Source organism: Trachurus trachurus (genome assembly GCF_905171665.1).
Source record: "Trachurus trachurus genome assembly, chromosome: 6".
Classification (NCBI taxonomy): Eukaryota; Metazoa; Chordata; class Actinopteri; order Carangiformes; family Carangidae; genus Trachurus; species Trachurus trachurus.
The window spans coordinates 2,827,026-2,842,689 of NC_139897.1; the positions used below are offsets into that span (position 1 = coordinate 2,827,026).

The 15,664-nt window shown below is 41.0% G+C and overlaps 1 protein-coding gene across 1 annotated transcript in view; it reads right to left on the bottom strand.

The window, feature by feature from the left end:
- The window catches only part of LOC310987191 (NT-3 growth factor receptor-like), a gene marked incomplete at its 5' end in the record, with an annotated part of 185,121 nt that overhangs the window by 116,379 nt on the left and 53,078 nt on the right, over positions 1 to 15,664 (bottom strand). Inside the window, 2 exons of the mRNA XM_083973384.1 lie at positions 7,709 to 7,780; positions 10,243 to 10,317. Of these exons, the coding sequence (XP_083829510.1) occupies positions 7,709 to 7,780; positions 10,243 to 10,317 (147 nt within the window). The remainder of the gene's footprint in view (positions 1 to 7,708; positions 7,781 to 10,242; positions 10,318 to 15,664) is intronic.

Below are 15,664 nucleotides of genomic sequence, written 5' to 3' on the forward strand. Positions count from 1 at the left end.
TACTTTTGAACAGGTGCTACAAATTTTTAAACACTGAGGCTGTTTCGGGTCAAATTTGACCCGTATCTGTTTAGATGGATTTTAGATCCACCAGTGTGGGTCAAATCAAGGAAAATTGTGGTTTTAGGGAATCTTGAAACTGTGGAACTGTACAGGCCATGTTTGTGTGTATAATTTATGGGACAGTGGTGACAGAAACAGAGTTCAAGGGGGGCTTCGACACTGTCACGAGAACTGCCTGTATTCCCACCACATTTGCCCAGGTTCCCACAGAGACAGACACCTGCTGGTCTTTGAGGGGGCATGGGGAAACCTCGAAACAGTGAAATAGTAAAACAGCATAGTAGTGATCATACAGTATGGTGCACAAATGGAACAGAGGTCATCTGAGGTCAAGGGGTGCCTTGACACAGACAATGAGATCTGCACCTGCAAGCACCTGCACCTGCAACGTAATAAAATAATCTATAAAGTAACAAATTTGAATCAATTTGCGTTGGGAGGGTGGTGGTGGGTCATGACATAGAGGTTCCTGAGCTGCCATTTCAGTGACTGACATCGTGGCAGCAAGACTTGGTACTACAGGCCCTTTATCTGATCTCCCAAAAGGAGGAGGTTGATAGTGATTTGGTGGAGGATGTGTCAGAGCAGGAAGACAATGCCAAAGAAAACCATATTATATATAAAGCAGGGAGAGTGCATTTCTTTATAATAAGCATTTTATTATTTAATGTTTTTGTGTTCTAAGTGGTAAATGTTGAATTAATATTGATAATTATGATTTCTTATGATATAGCATTTAGCTTATAACATATAGCACCTAATGGTTGCAATGGTTAAACACGGTCATATTATGAATTCCAACAGTTCCACAATGTTCATGCCATTTTAAAATTCAATGAAATATATTTAAATCATTGTGGCTTTTATGTGTTTATGTCTTATGTAGAACAGGATGTAATACTGTGTAATAGTAGAAGTTTTTATCCAAAAACGAGTGTTGTAAAACTTAAAAAATGCACTCTCCCTGCTCTCAGAATTTTTTTTTAACACTTAATCATACATTAATTTATGTGTCATAGGCTATTTAAACATTCTAAATAGATCTGTAGTTTAAAATTCAATATAGACACTTACTATGAGGGAATTCTTGGTCCGGGTCAAAATTGACCCGAACCATACTGTGAAGGTATCAAATTTAAACAGTATGTAAGGGTTAACACAAACATTCCCCTTACTTCTGCTTTAATCTTGTAACAGAAGAAAAGATGCCTTGAGCCAGGTTGTAGCAACATTTGCTAATTTCCACCTGTAGTGAAAATGCTCAGTTATGGCGTGGATTAGCAATTTTGCTCCTGAAATGCCTAGGAATGCCTGGTAAAAAACTAAAAAGGGTTTTGTCCTGATTGTCCAAAATCTCTAATACATCTCCAGCACAAACCAAATGACCTCCAAAAAAGAAATGAATAAATAAAAACAGATCCAACAAGCAGCTGACATTTTGGAGCCTGGTCATTTTTCTACACTCACTGGACTTCTTCTTCAGTACGTATTAAGTGTAAGAAGTCTTCAGTGATTCTAGTCTGTACTTTTGTTCAGGGTCCAGTTTGATTTCCTGCCAACTCTTGTGACCTGCCAAGTGTCCAATCATGCTAATTCCCTCTTATGCCCCAGATAAGACCCTCAGCCTGCTATTCTAAGACAGGGTTACTACTCCAAACTCTGACAAGTGAAACCACTGAAGTGGTTACTGGTTACTTTATTCTTTGCACTGAGGGAGTCGCAGCAACTTTAAGACAACTGGGTGGAACTGGATCAAACCAGTCTGAACCATTAACCTGCAGTAGACAAGACTGTTGAGCCATGAACAGCTGCTGGAAGAAAAATAACTAAGTACTCTGAAGTGAGCTTGTTCTACAATTAACAAACTTAAAAGATGAACTAGAATGACATCATGGTTGTTCTCTGCCCCCACCACTTAGTCTAATTTCATTTTACTCTTGTCATAAATGTAAACAGTTTGTGTAAAATTTCGTTGAAATTGCTGTGAAGTTTTGACTAACAACTAAAAGATGTCTTATGAGGTCACACAGACATTGACCTTTGGCCGTCAAAATCTGATCAGTTCATCCTGAAGTCCATGTGAATGTCTGTACCACAGCTGAAGAGATTTCCTTGACGAGGTCTCAAGATGTTCGCAAGGTCGAAATCATGTTTTGTGACATCACTGTGACCTTTAGCCTGTTGTCCCCTGTCCCTCAAAACTCGTCAAATACACAACCCAACAACTACAAAACACTCTGGTGGAGAAGTTGTGACCTGCACATTCACCACGCTATGAATAATATAATTATGTAACATTACCATACACGAAGCAAATACTTACTTGTGCTTTTGAAATCACTGTGCCCAGCAGCCTGGCAGCTGTCTGGAATGTAGTTCCAGCTACGCATTTGCCTGCAGGTCACAACTTGTCCACTAAGAGTGTTATTTGTATTTGATGAGTTTGATGAGGGACAGGGGACAATGTACCGTTAGCTTCTCTGCCCTGCGGATCTCAAAACAACATGTACCGATAATTACTGTAAAGGTAATGAACCTATGGGGATTATGGCAATAGGCAAATTTGCCAAAATGTTGAACTATCCTTTTCAAGGAATTACTGAGAAGTCATCTCAACAAGAATGGGACAACAAACAGATCGACAGACAACTTGAAAACAGTTTGCCTTCAGTTTTGACTGTCACCAACACTGAGGCATAAAAAGACTGGATCATTGCACCATTAAAGGTATAACATGTAGGAATCCCCCCCATCTAGCGGTGAGGTTGCATATCTGAACGTATTCTTGATGTTGCATTCACGTGAAATGGGGCAGACGTCAGACAGACAACAGACGCTGCATGTAACAGGATAAACAAGCGTCTATGTAAACAAGTGGTCCGCCAGCACGAGGCAAAACAATACAGGCGTGACAATATGTTGTCATGGTGATGTGGTATTGTTTACCTGACCTATGTTTTACCGTCTCTCAAGTATAATGACATCCGGTTGGTTTGCCGACGGCCGTCTGCCTGACTGCACCTGAATGCAACACCAGTGCCTCCGTCCTTCCTCACACTACACAGTGGTGACAGTTTTAACAGGCCGAGCCGACAGCTCCGCTGAGTTTCTATGGTTACCTACGGTCACGCTGACACTCAACGTAAAAAATGGCGATGCAACATGGCCGCCTCGGTTCAGTGCGTCGCCCACTTATGTATTTAAGACTTGTAACAACTCATTCTAAGGTACCAGAAAGCTTTCATTTGTATGCGGGTGTGATTCCACTTCAGTGAAATACGTATTTTTATGAAAGATTTGATTTTTCTAATAAAAAGCCAAATAAGTTACACACTGGGGCTTTATGACAGTGGATGAAACTGACACCATGTCCAACATCAGAGTCACACGCACGTTATTAGAGTTCAGTGCTGTCGACTGCAGCGCTCCATTACAGCACTTCCACACTACTGAAACAAGAGATTGAGTCCTGCCTTATGGGCCTCCTCACCTTGAACTGGGCTGACTTACTTACAGACAATGGCAGCCATGACAGATGTTACCTGTGCCTGCAGTGTAGCCTACTGTAGGTAAGTGCAGTGGGACATAAATCTGTGCAGCACGGGAGCACAAAGAGAATGTGATTCTAATCATACATGTAAGGGTAGAGACTCATCAGCACGTTCATCCCTCACATGATGACCTGGGTTTAGAGCCTAGTGCCAGCAGGTATCTGCATGGCGTAGTGTCCTTGAGCAAGACACTCTATCACTGTGCGTTTGTACCACAGAACTTGACCTTTGACCTCCTTGTGCAGGGAACATCAGGAAACATCCAGTCATTCTGCTTCCTGTTGGTTTGGTTAATCAACAGCTGCTCACCTCCACATAACTCTTTGCTTAGCAACATTAAAAGGATAGTTCACCCAAAATTCAAATTTTCAGAGTCCTCCGTTCCTTCGGGGAAGTTACGGGGGGGGGGTCCGTGCAGCAGTATTTGTCCATAATAGTTGTGAATGGATACCAACTTTCTTTGTCCAAAAAGACACACCAAAAAACATCCAAATACCTCCATACTGCTCGTATGTAATGTCCCTCTTGTATTGAAGCGCCGACATGAGAAATTGTTCAGAAAAAAGTTAAATAAGTCTATATTTTAAGCTTGTTTGTTGCGGAAGCTCCCAGTGTCTCAGTTCACTGCTCTTCCTGTGTCAGTGCAAATCTCTCGTGATTTGCACTGACCAGAGGAACAATTTCTCATGTCGGGGCTTCAATACAAGACGGACATTACAGACGAGCAGTATGGAGGTATCTGGATGTTTTTTGGTGTGTCTTTTTGGACGGAGAAAGTTGGTATCCATTGACAACCATTATATGGACAAATACTGCTGCGCGGACCCCCCCGTAACTCAGAGAAGGAACGGAGGACTCTGAAAATTCTCCCAGCCCTTAGTCAACATGAGGGTGAGTAGATAATGAGTGAAATTTTAATTTTGGGTGAACTATCCCTTTAAGACTTCATCCATCTATCCATTTTCTAATGCTTATCTGTGACAGCCTGTTTCCCTAGCAACGTTTCCCAGCTCCAGAGACCATAAGGATATTTGTAGAGTTAGACCTGTTTTAATATGTCTCAGAGATCAATCGAATGCAGGACAGCTTTACAAAAATAAAGACTGACTAATATAAAGTAAGACAAAATATCAGACACCTTACCCTGAGGCTACCATGAAGTCTAAAACTCCCCCCATATGATCACCTGTCTGCTGCTCCCCACCTCTCCTACTGTGCTGTTACTGTATATTCAGACTGTCCACAGACATGGTGGCTAGGAGAACTTAACTTATTCTGAAGGCTGAGTTGTAAATGTATGACTTGCAGGTAGCTTGCCTGTAGGCGATATCGTTACATCATTAGCAGCTAGCCAACTGTTAGCATAACGAAACCACTATCACAAAGTAAAACGTATTTTTTCTTTTGACTGCTGTCAGTCAAACAATCACAAGAGACATTAGTTGCCTGTTGTTACCTGTGTTATCTTCCCCTGAATTTAGACATCTATCTAAAGTTTAGTCTAGGGAATGTCACGATTACTTGTTTTCACAATTATTCATGGTATTAAATGCCACAATTATTGTAATCCTAAAGGTTCCTAAATACCGTCACTTTCCAAAAAAGATTATGTGGGAACCATGTAATGTGGGCAGATCAGCGCAACTCGCATGGAATGTAAACAAAGTTACGCAACATTATGAATGATATCCATCATCACCTGCGAGATAACCACCTTGCTTTGTACCCCAGAGTAAAGGTAAATACACAGTAACTGGGTTAAAGTATGTTAATGTCAATTTACCTAACATAACACTGAACTGGTAGGAATTTAAAGCAGAAGTGAGTGATCCGGTCGTTTTCGCTAATGCTGCGTTCCAGGCAGGCTTTTGAAATCGTAAATTACAGCTTCAAGTCACAACTTACGACTTTGTAGCGTTCCAGGCAACCCACTCGTGTTTTTCCGACCTGTTTTACCGGTGAAAGTCACTATAACGGCCACTCGTAATTTCCGACCGGTGAACTCGTACCAGATCGAACTGGTACCACTTCACGGTCGGAAAAATACGAGTTTCCTAGAACGCACCATAACAGTCCTCGTCGCTACGTCACCACATTCACGGCGTTCCTTGGCTGCACACACAGCCCTGCATGCCGTTCTCTCTCCTCATTGGATAAAAACTGTAGGATACGATAAATGTTTTCTCTTCGGCTCAGAGCAGAGCAGAGGGACTGAGAGACCCGTGTTTCAGTCCAAACACTCTATGTAAGTGATTGCTGTCGGAAGATATAACTATTTAAGACTTATATTAACACAAATATATCACTCACTTCTGCTTTAAATGTTAGTGCCTCATTTGTAATAAAAATAGATTAAAAAAAACTTCAAACATTTGAATACTTCAAACATTTCCTCTGAAGGATTATTAATTGATCCTATATTAATAGATACTTTAAATAATTAGTTTATATAATTGGTAATGCAGTTATATTTTGACTACAGTATATTTGATTTTACACATTCATAGTGTTGTAAAAGTATTGAATATAATAATCGTACTAATCGTGACAATGATGATTATTTCTCTGACAATAATCATACCAAGAAAATCTATAATCGTGACATCCCTAGTTTAGTCTCAAGAGTTATTTGTCACATTTAAGCCATACAGTTAAATTGTCTTTGTAAAACTGACAGCAGATTAGATACATCATCCCTCCAGTGTGTTCTGGTCCTACCCCCAAGGCCTCCTTCCAGTTAGACATGCCAAGAGGACCTGGAGGCATCCTGACCAGTCGCCTGAGGCACATCACTTCCTTTACATGTAGTGACTAGTGTCATCTCACCTGGATTAGGAAAACTAGGGCACCCTCCTGGAGCCAGAGCTGGAAGAGGAGCTAACCAGCAGAAAATTACATGGGCACTTCCTTTCTACATTACATGAAGAAATTAAGTGGAGTCGCCCTGCTGTGCACTGCACTCACTACCTGTAGGGACAGGAAATGAAAGACAGGGAGCAAGCCAGGTGGGGGGCCTTGGTGGGCCAATTCCTGGCTCTATAGACTTGCTCTAGGCATGTGCAATGTGAAACAACCCATAATGCAACAATCTCTGCAGGAGCTAGATAAACTGGTCCTCTCTTTATTAAAATGAATATGTAACAGGTTCATCCTCAAATATGACACAACCAGACATGAGATCATTTCCAGGTTTTATATTTTGATGTCATAGTATTTACGTGAGAAGACTTATACTCTTCACGCACATTTCATCTGCTCCTTTATTTCAGAGACTTCAGATTCTACGTAAGCATTTATGACATTAATATTTTTCAAATATGTGTTTTTCTTTATAAGATATTCTCAAATGAAGGAAATATTCCAGAACAATTCAAGACTTATTTCAATGAAAATTCAAAGGTTCATTCTTACTCAACACGCCAATCTGCAAATCTTCATCTCCCTAAACTCCTCACTACCAGAAGTCAATTTACAATTAGATTTAGAGGTACTAAGTTATGGAACAGTTTCTCCCATTTAGCAAGGAAGTGTTCTTCTGTGAAATGTGTTAAAAAATGTTTAAAAGATCATTTAACTGCTGTTGTGTAATGTATTGTCTAATGGACACATGTACACACACTTATATTTTCTGTTTTTTTTTTAATATTTATCATTGTTGTCGGTCATTATTATTCTATTTTTTAAAATTAATTTTTTCGTGTTATTTTGTGTTTTTTCACATTAAACTGTAATATAAGGTGGAGGCTTAAAAATAAGCCCCTTGTGGCTTTTTGCCTCTCCCTGCACTGTCCTATTGTTACCTACCATGTTTTATGTTGTATTCTTTTAACTTTGTGCAAAAATAAAAATTCAATTCAATTCAAAAATACCCTTCCCTGAAACCACACATCATCATTCATGCCTCAGAACAGGGACAAGTAACCATGTGTATTTATGTAACGCAGGTATATAGGGGTTGATGTTTGTGTGTGTGTGTGTGTGTGTGTGTGTGTGTGTGTGTGTGTGTGTGTGTGTGTGTGTGTGTGTGTGTGTGTGTGTGTGTGTGTGTGTGTGTGTGTGTGTGTGTGTGTGTGTGTGTGTGTGTGTGTACTCACATGTAATGCAGGTGGGGGTTCTTGGAGAAGACACGGGCATGGATGATGGTCAGGCTGCTCTTGGTGACAGTCCTGTAACACACATACACAGGAGAGGAGAGAGAAGAAAAGAATGGATGAATAACTTTTAGCTCCAGGAACAATAACAGAAAAGACAAACACAAATAAGGGGGAGGAAGTACAGGGATGAAGACAGTCGTAAAATAAATCACATCTATTTTCAATGCTGCAAATACCAGTTATTGATTGTGGATGAATGCTGGAGATGCTGATGAATGGAGACCCAGTCTGAGTAGGATTCAGTGTGACACCTGCCAACAGTCTGTTGTTAACAGCATATTAATGAGAGCACAGGCCTTGTTTGTGAAACTGAGCACAGGATCCAAACCCAAAAAAATGATCAGATTTATAAAACTGTGTGCATGCATGCCTCCGAGCAAAGTTCTCTCTATGAATCGCAATCAGCTCTCGAGTGTGCCCTTTGGTCGGCCTCATGCTCTGTCCAAAACACTCCCACAATGGTCAAATCCCTCATGAATCTACACATTGTTGCCGTGGATGGAGGGAGCGTTTCAACGTGCTGCAGAAAACAGGATCATTTCTGAGATTAAACAGTGAGTGAGTGGAGGATGTTTTAAGCGAGTGTGGCCCAAACAGCAGAGGCACAGAGACACTGAGGCTCTGTAACTTATAGATACACACACACAGCTGATGAAACTACTGTATATTCTTAAAAGATCAAGGTAGATGTCAATGTCCTCTTTGATTATGAAGTAGATCCATGTTCTGTATTAATACTGTGAAAGGACCAAAGCCTCAGTCTACAGAGAAATACACACAAGCCATGTATTCTCTCTGAAACTCAGCCTTAGAAACTGTTATATCTTAACTGGATCACTCAGAAAACAGTCAGCCAATCAGAAGAGAGAGCCACAGCATCCTCTCCTGGCATCTGATATAAATGTGATCATAAAAAGACTCTATTTGCCCTTAGTCTAAGAACATTTTGGAGAAAAAAAATCATTTTTTGTCAGCCCTGTGATAGACTGGTGACCTATCATGGCTGGATGGATGGATGGATGGATGGATGGATGGATGGATGGATGGATGGATGGATGGATGGATGGATGGATGGATGGAGATGGATGGATGGATGGATGGATGGATGGATGGATGGCTGGATGGATGGATGGATGAATGGATGGATGGATGGAATTGGATGGATGGCTGGATGGATGGATGGATGGATGGATGGATGGATGGATGGATGGATGGAGATGGATGGATGGATGGATGGATGGATGGATGGATGGATGGATGGATGGATGGATGGATGGATGGATGGACGGATGGACGGATGGATGGATGGACGGATGGACGGATGGATGGATGGATGTGGCTCAACCAGGAGCCGGAGAGTGAGCACACTGAGCAGCATCACAGCATCTCAGCCCATCTTACAAACAGAGTGGTTTCATGAGTTTAATAATGACTGACAGGTGTAGAGAGTTCAGATGTGTATCTGTAGAAACACAGAAGATAGTATGACTGGCCTGAATGCTCATCACGTTGTGGAGGTAAAAATAACCCAAGAGGAGGCTCATTATAAAATCTGGCTTCAGTTCAGTACTTCACCATCTGTGTCTCTCCATCCAGTTTGTTTTTTATAAACCTCTATTTTTCCACAGGAAGTGGCATACACACATTCAAAGCCCTATTTTGAGAGAACACAGTGGTTCTAAATGAGGGCACTGGTGTTGTGGCTGTGGAGCTGAATGGGCCTGATGGTGATGAGCAGAGCACACAAACGTCAAGATGTGGTATTCAGTTCAAAACTGTCCTGACTAATCACATTAAACCATTCAACATCATAATGATACAACATCTTGTCGTGTAAAAACAACATTTCTTCACTGCCAATGTTCTTCAGAGCCTGATAGTAGTGCAGATAGACTGTAGCCTACTTCATAACATGGTCAGTACACTTGTGCCCCCCTCAGTGATCTTGTGGGGAGCCAGTCAGATAGATCATAAGGCTTTGCTACAGGAATGTTATGGAGATTAATTCAAAACTTGCTCATATGAAGACAATGTTCGCATGACCTGCAGTCAGAGCTGACAATTTGCTTAGGGAGTTGATGTTGGATAAAGCCAGATACTGAAATCGACTTTCCATCAAAATGAAAATTGTGATCGTGATGTGAAGGGGAATGTCTGATCCCTCAACTCACTGATCTTTCCTCAAGGAGAGCTGGCCTTTAAGGCTGAGCCCAACCCCAATGGTTGATAATAGTATTCAACCTTGTGCAACAGCAATCGCACAGTAGAGCGAGCCATTGGCAGTTTAAAGTTATGTCTTTTTTCAGCATTTGCATCTCTTTCATAGTGCTGTGCCACAAGTGTTGGTCTGATGCTGAGAAAAATGGAAGGAGATGTTCTCAGTGGTGGTGAGATACTGTGACGTAACAGGACACACACACACACACACACACACACACACACACACACACACACACACACGTGTTTCTACTTACAGCCTCTCTAAGCCGGTGTAGAGCTCCATATCCACATCCCTCAAGGTCTGCAGACCAGTCCAGTTCTCAATGTGTCTAAAGAGGAGGACAGAGAAAAACATTATGTTAATTATTATTTTCATTCCTTCATTCATCCAATACCAGAAAATAGCGAAAAACACATTCATTAAATTACATTAGCCTTGTTTTTTATTTTTTTTAAATTGAAATTAGTTTATTTCGGTCATACAACACCAACATCAAAATCAACCATTCTGTGTGAACAGTTTAGCCAATACATATTATACACAATTGCAACCATACACACACACACAAAAAAAGAAAATATCATACAGTGACCGAAAAGGGAATAGGCTGAAGCCCAAGGCTTATATTTGCCTATCCTCCTTTACACTCTATGAAATTAAATTACCTAGAATGTCAGCAGTCCAAAATAATAAGATGAAAGTAATCATTACTGTATTTTCATTATTTTACATTTCAAGGCTTTCTTAAAACTCAACAAAGAACTACATGTCTTCAACTCATCACTGAGCTTATTCCACATTTTAACTCCTAAGACTGAAACACATTTGTATTTTATATTAGTTTTGTCAAAACAATCATCAAGAATGAGCTCATTCATAAAGATAGGTTACAAAGAATTGCAACAAATAACACTGGATAGTTTTAATTATGTTAAATGAGTCAAATTAAATTGACCAACTGATCATATTCACTTTTGTAGAATATGTTAGTTTTTCTCTCTCTTCACTGGGACCTGATCTGAATCTGCTGCAAGTAACACATTGACTATAAGTACCTGACACAACGCCATGTCAAACAACCAAGAGTGCTTAATAGTACAACCAAGACTACATGTTGAGCCTGTTGAGTCATATACGCCGATCAGGCATAACATTATGACCACCAGCTTAATATTGTGTTGCTCCCTTTTGCTGCCAAATATGCAACAAACTGTGATGCACTGTGTGTAGACGGACACATTTCTATCTAGCTCATCTCTTGGATCGGCCCACACGGGCCAGCCTTCACTCTTCACATGAAGCAGTGAGCCCTCTGCCGGTTGACCCCTATTTCTTCCTTGGACCACTTTTGATAGACACTGATCAGTGCAGACCGGGATCAGGAACCCCCCACAGGAGCTGCAGTCTTTGAGATGCTCTGACCCAGTCGTCTATAGCCATCACAATATGGCCTTTGTCAAATTCGCTCAAATCCTTAGGCTTGACCCATTTTTCCTGCTTCTAACACATCAACTTTGAGGATAAAATGTTCACTTGCTGCCTAATATATCACACCCACTAACAGCTGCCATGATAAAGTGTTAGAATAAGTGTTATTCACGTCACCTGTCAGTGGTCACAATGTTATGTCTGATCAATAAACCTTGGGGTCTGGTTTGATGGCAATGTAAGCTTTGAAAAACACACGACTAAACTTGTACAGTCTTGCTTTTATCATCTCAGAAATATTTCAAAGATTAGATCATTTCGATTTTAAAGAAACAGAAATGATTTTACATGTTTTTATTTCATCACGGCTGGATTATTGCAACAGTCATTATACCTGTCTGAATCAAAAATCCCTGGACGGCTTCAGTCGGTGCAGAATTCTGCTGCCGGGCTTTTAACTATAGAACCGGGAAACACGAGCACATCACGCCTGTTTCAGCCTCCCTGCACTGGCTAACACTACGTTTTAGGATTGATTTTAAAATTGTATTGATTACTTTTAAAGCACTCAACGCTTTTAGTCCTGCATACACTGCTGACCTTTTATCTCTGCACATTTCTGCCCCCACTCTGGGATCCTCAAATAAAGGTTTTTTAGCTCTCCCTGGGGCCCGACTGATGACAAAAGGGGAAACATCATTCTCAGCCCGGGCCCCAAGGCTTTGGAATGATCTGCTGGGGGCCATTACTGTAGGTCAGCTTCATCAGTACCTTGTTTTAAATCTCTACTAAAAACGTACCTCTATCGGAAAGCTTTTTCCTCTTCCTCTGATTTTATTTGATGTCACCTAATTGTCTTGGTTGTCATTTTAATTGTTTTTACTTGGAAAGCACTTTGTAACATTTGCTTTGAAAAGTGCTATATAAATAAAGTTTATTATTATTATTATTAAAGCAGAAGTAAGCGATCCGGTGGTTTTGGCTAACTTCCTGTCAGCAGATGGAGTTAGCAGTCCCCGCCCTCGTCCCTACGTCACCACATTCACGCGCATCCCTTGGCTGCACACACAGAGAAGACCGCCCCTTTATGCCATTCTCTCTCCTCATTGGATAAAGGTTGTAGGATACAAGGAAAGTTTTCTCCTCAGCTTACAGCAGAGCAGAGTGACTGACAGACCCGTGTTTCAGACCAAACACTCTGTATAAGTGATTGCTGTCGGAAGATAGAACTATTTAAGACTTATATTAACACAAACATTCCGTTTACTTCTGCTTTAAATGTATAGGTAGAGGTGTATAATGTTTCAGCATCCAATAAAAGACAATGGGAGACAATGGGAAGTGAAACCAGGCTAGTTCAGGACCGACAGGTGTGGCATTCAAAGTACACCCACGTCTCCACCGACACCACATCACAGGTTGTGGAGTGTTTAATTAAACCTTCCTGTGGTTCCCTCCTCTGTCAGTGCCTGTGTAGACATGGTCTGAATTCATTGGTTGCTGTGGTTTGTTGGCCATGAAGGTTTGTACTGAGGCCTCATGGGAGCCTCAGAGCAGAACCAGGGTCTGGATCCAGCAAAGGATGGCAGCAAATCAAAACACGCAAATCACATCACACTGAACATCTGTCTCCCCCAGAGACCTCCACCTGCCTCTGACTGTGTGTGCGCATGTGTGTGTGTGTGTGTGTGTTACAAAGGTATGCCTGGCAGGATCATGTAGAGGTGCTGTTGGTCCATCTGTCTCCAGGAATTGATTCATCACCAAAACACCTTTACATGTTTTTTCTCTCTCCCTGTCTGACAGTCCCTGTCTCCTCATGTTTCTCATCCCTGTGCCATTTACAAACACAGCGCCACACACACACACACACTCAAACGCACACACACATAGACTCAGCTGTAGACACGCAAACCTTGTACCGTGTGACATTTAGAACCATACCACCATCCTCAGAGTAGACATACAGTACGAACGCAGGTATTAATCATTCAGTTACAAGGAAAGGCAGAAATAGGCAAACATTAACCCAGTTACACTTACTTAGCATATAACACAATTTTATTATTATAGAGCCTAAAATATAATTTTCCCAAATACTAATCAGCCAAAAGGCACAAAGTGTACATATTTCTAAAAGAGGCAGATGACTGCTACAATAAAATACAACTACAAAGCTTGAAAAGTCATATTATAAGAATCATAGGAGATAAATACTAATGTGGATCAGTTGTTGTGGTACACATCATCATGCTCTGTTCACTTCACTGGTGTGTTGTTTTCATTTTCTGAATTTATTTGCTGAGAGTGGTTTGTTTGGCCATGAAGGTTTTTACAGAGGCTCCCTGAGAGTCCAGCAGTAGTGACCCATTTTAATCCAGCAGCATGGCCAACAAATCAAAACACGCAGATCACATCACATTATGGTTCTGTCTGCACCTCATAAACCAAACTGGCATGTTTGTCTTTCAAAGCCCTTGAATTGATGGTGTTTTGATCTTTCACTCTCTTTCACGTGGCCAAGTTGAACATCATGACTTTAAGGTTTTGGGCTTTTTGGTCCACTTGATGTGACATATGTACTTATTTTTATATTTAATTTATCCATACTTGATGTGACTGCCCTAAACCACCAGAATGGTGCATTATGGGATGCTTTTCTTAGCCTGCCAACACTGTCAGTCCAGAACCAGTGGGAGCTGCTCTCTGATTGACTGAACTCATCTCTACCTGACAGCAGCCTCTGCCCCCCCGAGGGCCGGCTGATTGACTAACAGATCAATTATCCAATTCAAAGTCTCAACAGCTATGAATACACACACACACACACACACAAAGATATAATTATAGAGCAGATACACCCACACAAACACATTTTAAATTCATCTTCTAAAAGAACTTTCATTGAGTTTTCTCCGCATGACAGCGTCCGTGGCAGATTTTCATCTCTGAAAATAAAATCACTCACAGGACAGTCACAGTGAAAAAGGAGCCTCATTAAATCAATTAAATCCTTCAAAGTTTTCTTTTTCCGTAGATTTCGGCCTGAAATGAACACAGCCACAACACAAAGCACTTAAAATGAGTTATTAATAAAAGCAAAAACAAGCTTATGAAGAATGAAGAACTTGGGGGCGGGTCCTACGGATATTCTTGGTCTCCACAAGATGGACCTGACTGAGACCTAATTATCATAACGTCTCAAAATATAATGGACAAAGCTGAAGTTAGCATATCAGACTTCAGAGCAGCTTCAAACTGAGCCTGCTTCATACACTGTCTCTCACTCATGGATTCAAACCACAGTCACGTCTTTGAGGCCTGATATCTCATTTTCTATGGAATTATTTTGTGTAGGACACGACCACTGACTAGAAGAAGCCAGTTTGGCTAAGACTGACACTATCATGAGTCCACAGGTCGTCTAGCAGCTCATTAGGTTGTATTGTTGTTGTTGTATAGTTAGGTGACCTCTGGTGGCCGTGGTAATTATGACAGGAGCAGAGGGGGAAGTCAGATGATGTAGTCCTCGGTTGTTCTGAACAGATGGCTGTACATCTGAGGATTGTTCATACTGATATGACAAAGAATGAAAAATGAGAAGCTGATAAAATCATATAAGAGCTTGTTCAAGTGGAAGGCAGAATAAAATAGCCTATATAGATATATGCAGAGTGTGAGGTATGGTGTTCAAAATGATTTGTCTTATCCCAAGTGACAATCAAATTCAGACAGATTCAGCTTCACCCCTTCAGTTTTAGAGGAGACGCCTCATGTCAGAAATAAATGATTTAACACTTAAAACACATGAAGCTGCTGCTATCTGTCCACACTGACTCATGTGGTATTTCTGCTCCCAACCCGATGAAACAAATACATTCAATTTGTGAAGCTCAAAGCTTAAAAACAGACCAAACGTCACTGTTACTCTGGATACTTCACAAACCTCAGTGTGGGCAGCTCTGATTGGATGTCAGGCCTCCAACAATCAGTACACAACACCACAACTACACTGGCATGGCGACACCACACAGCAACCCTCTGATACAACCTGCCCCTACACCAGCAGGCTATCAGATCTAGGTTGTCCTGGTTACAATAATAAAGGCACAGTCTGTATACATGGCAGCACCGTGGTTATTGTAACAACAGTCGTGTCATCAGGTTTAGAAAAATATTGTGATTTAGGTTTAAACAAGTAGTAGGCCTACTTCTATTTGTTGCCATGGTTACAATTACAACAATGT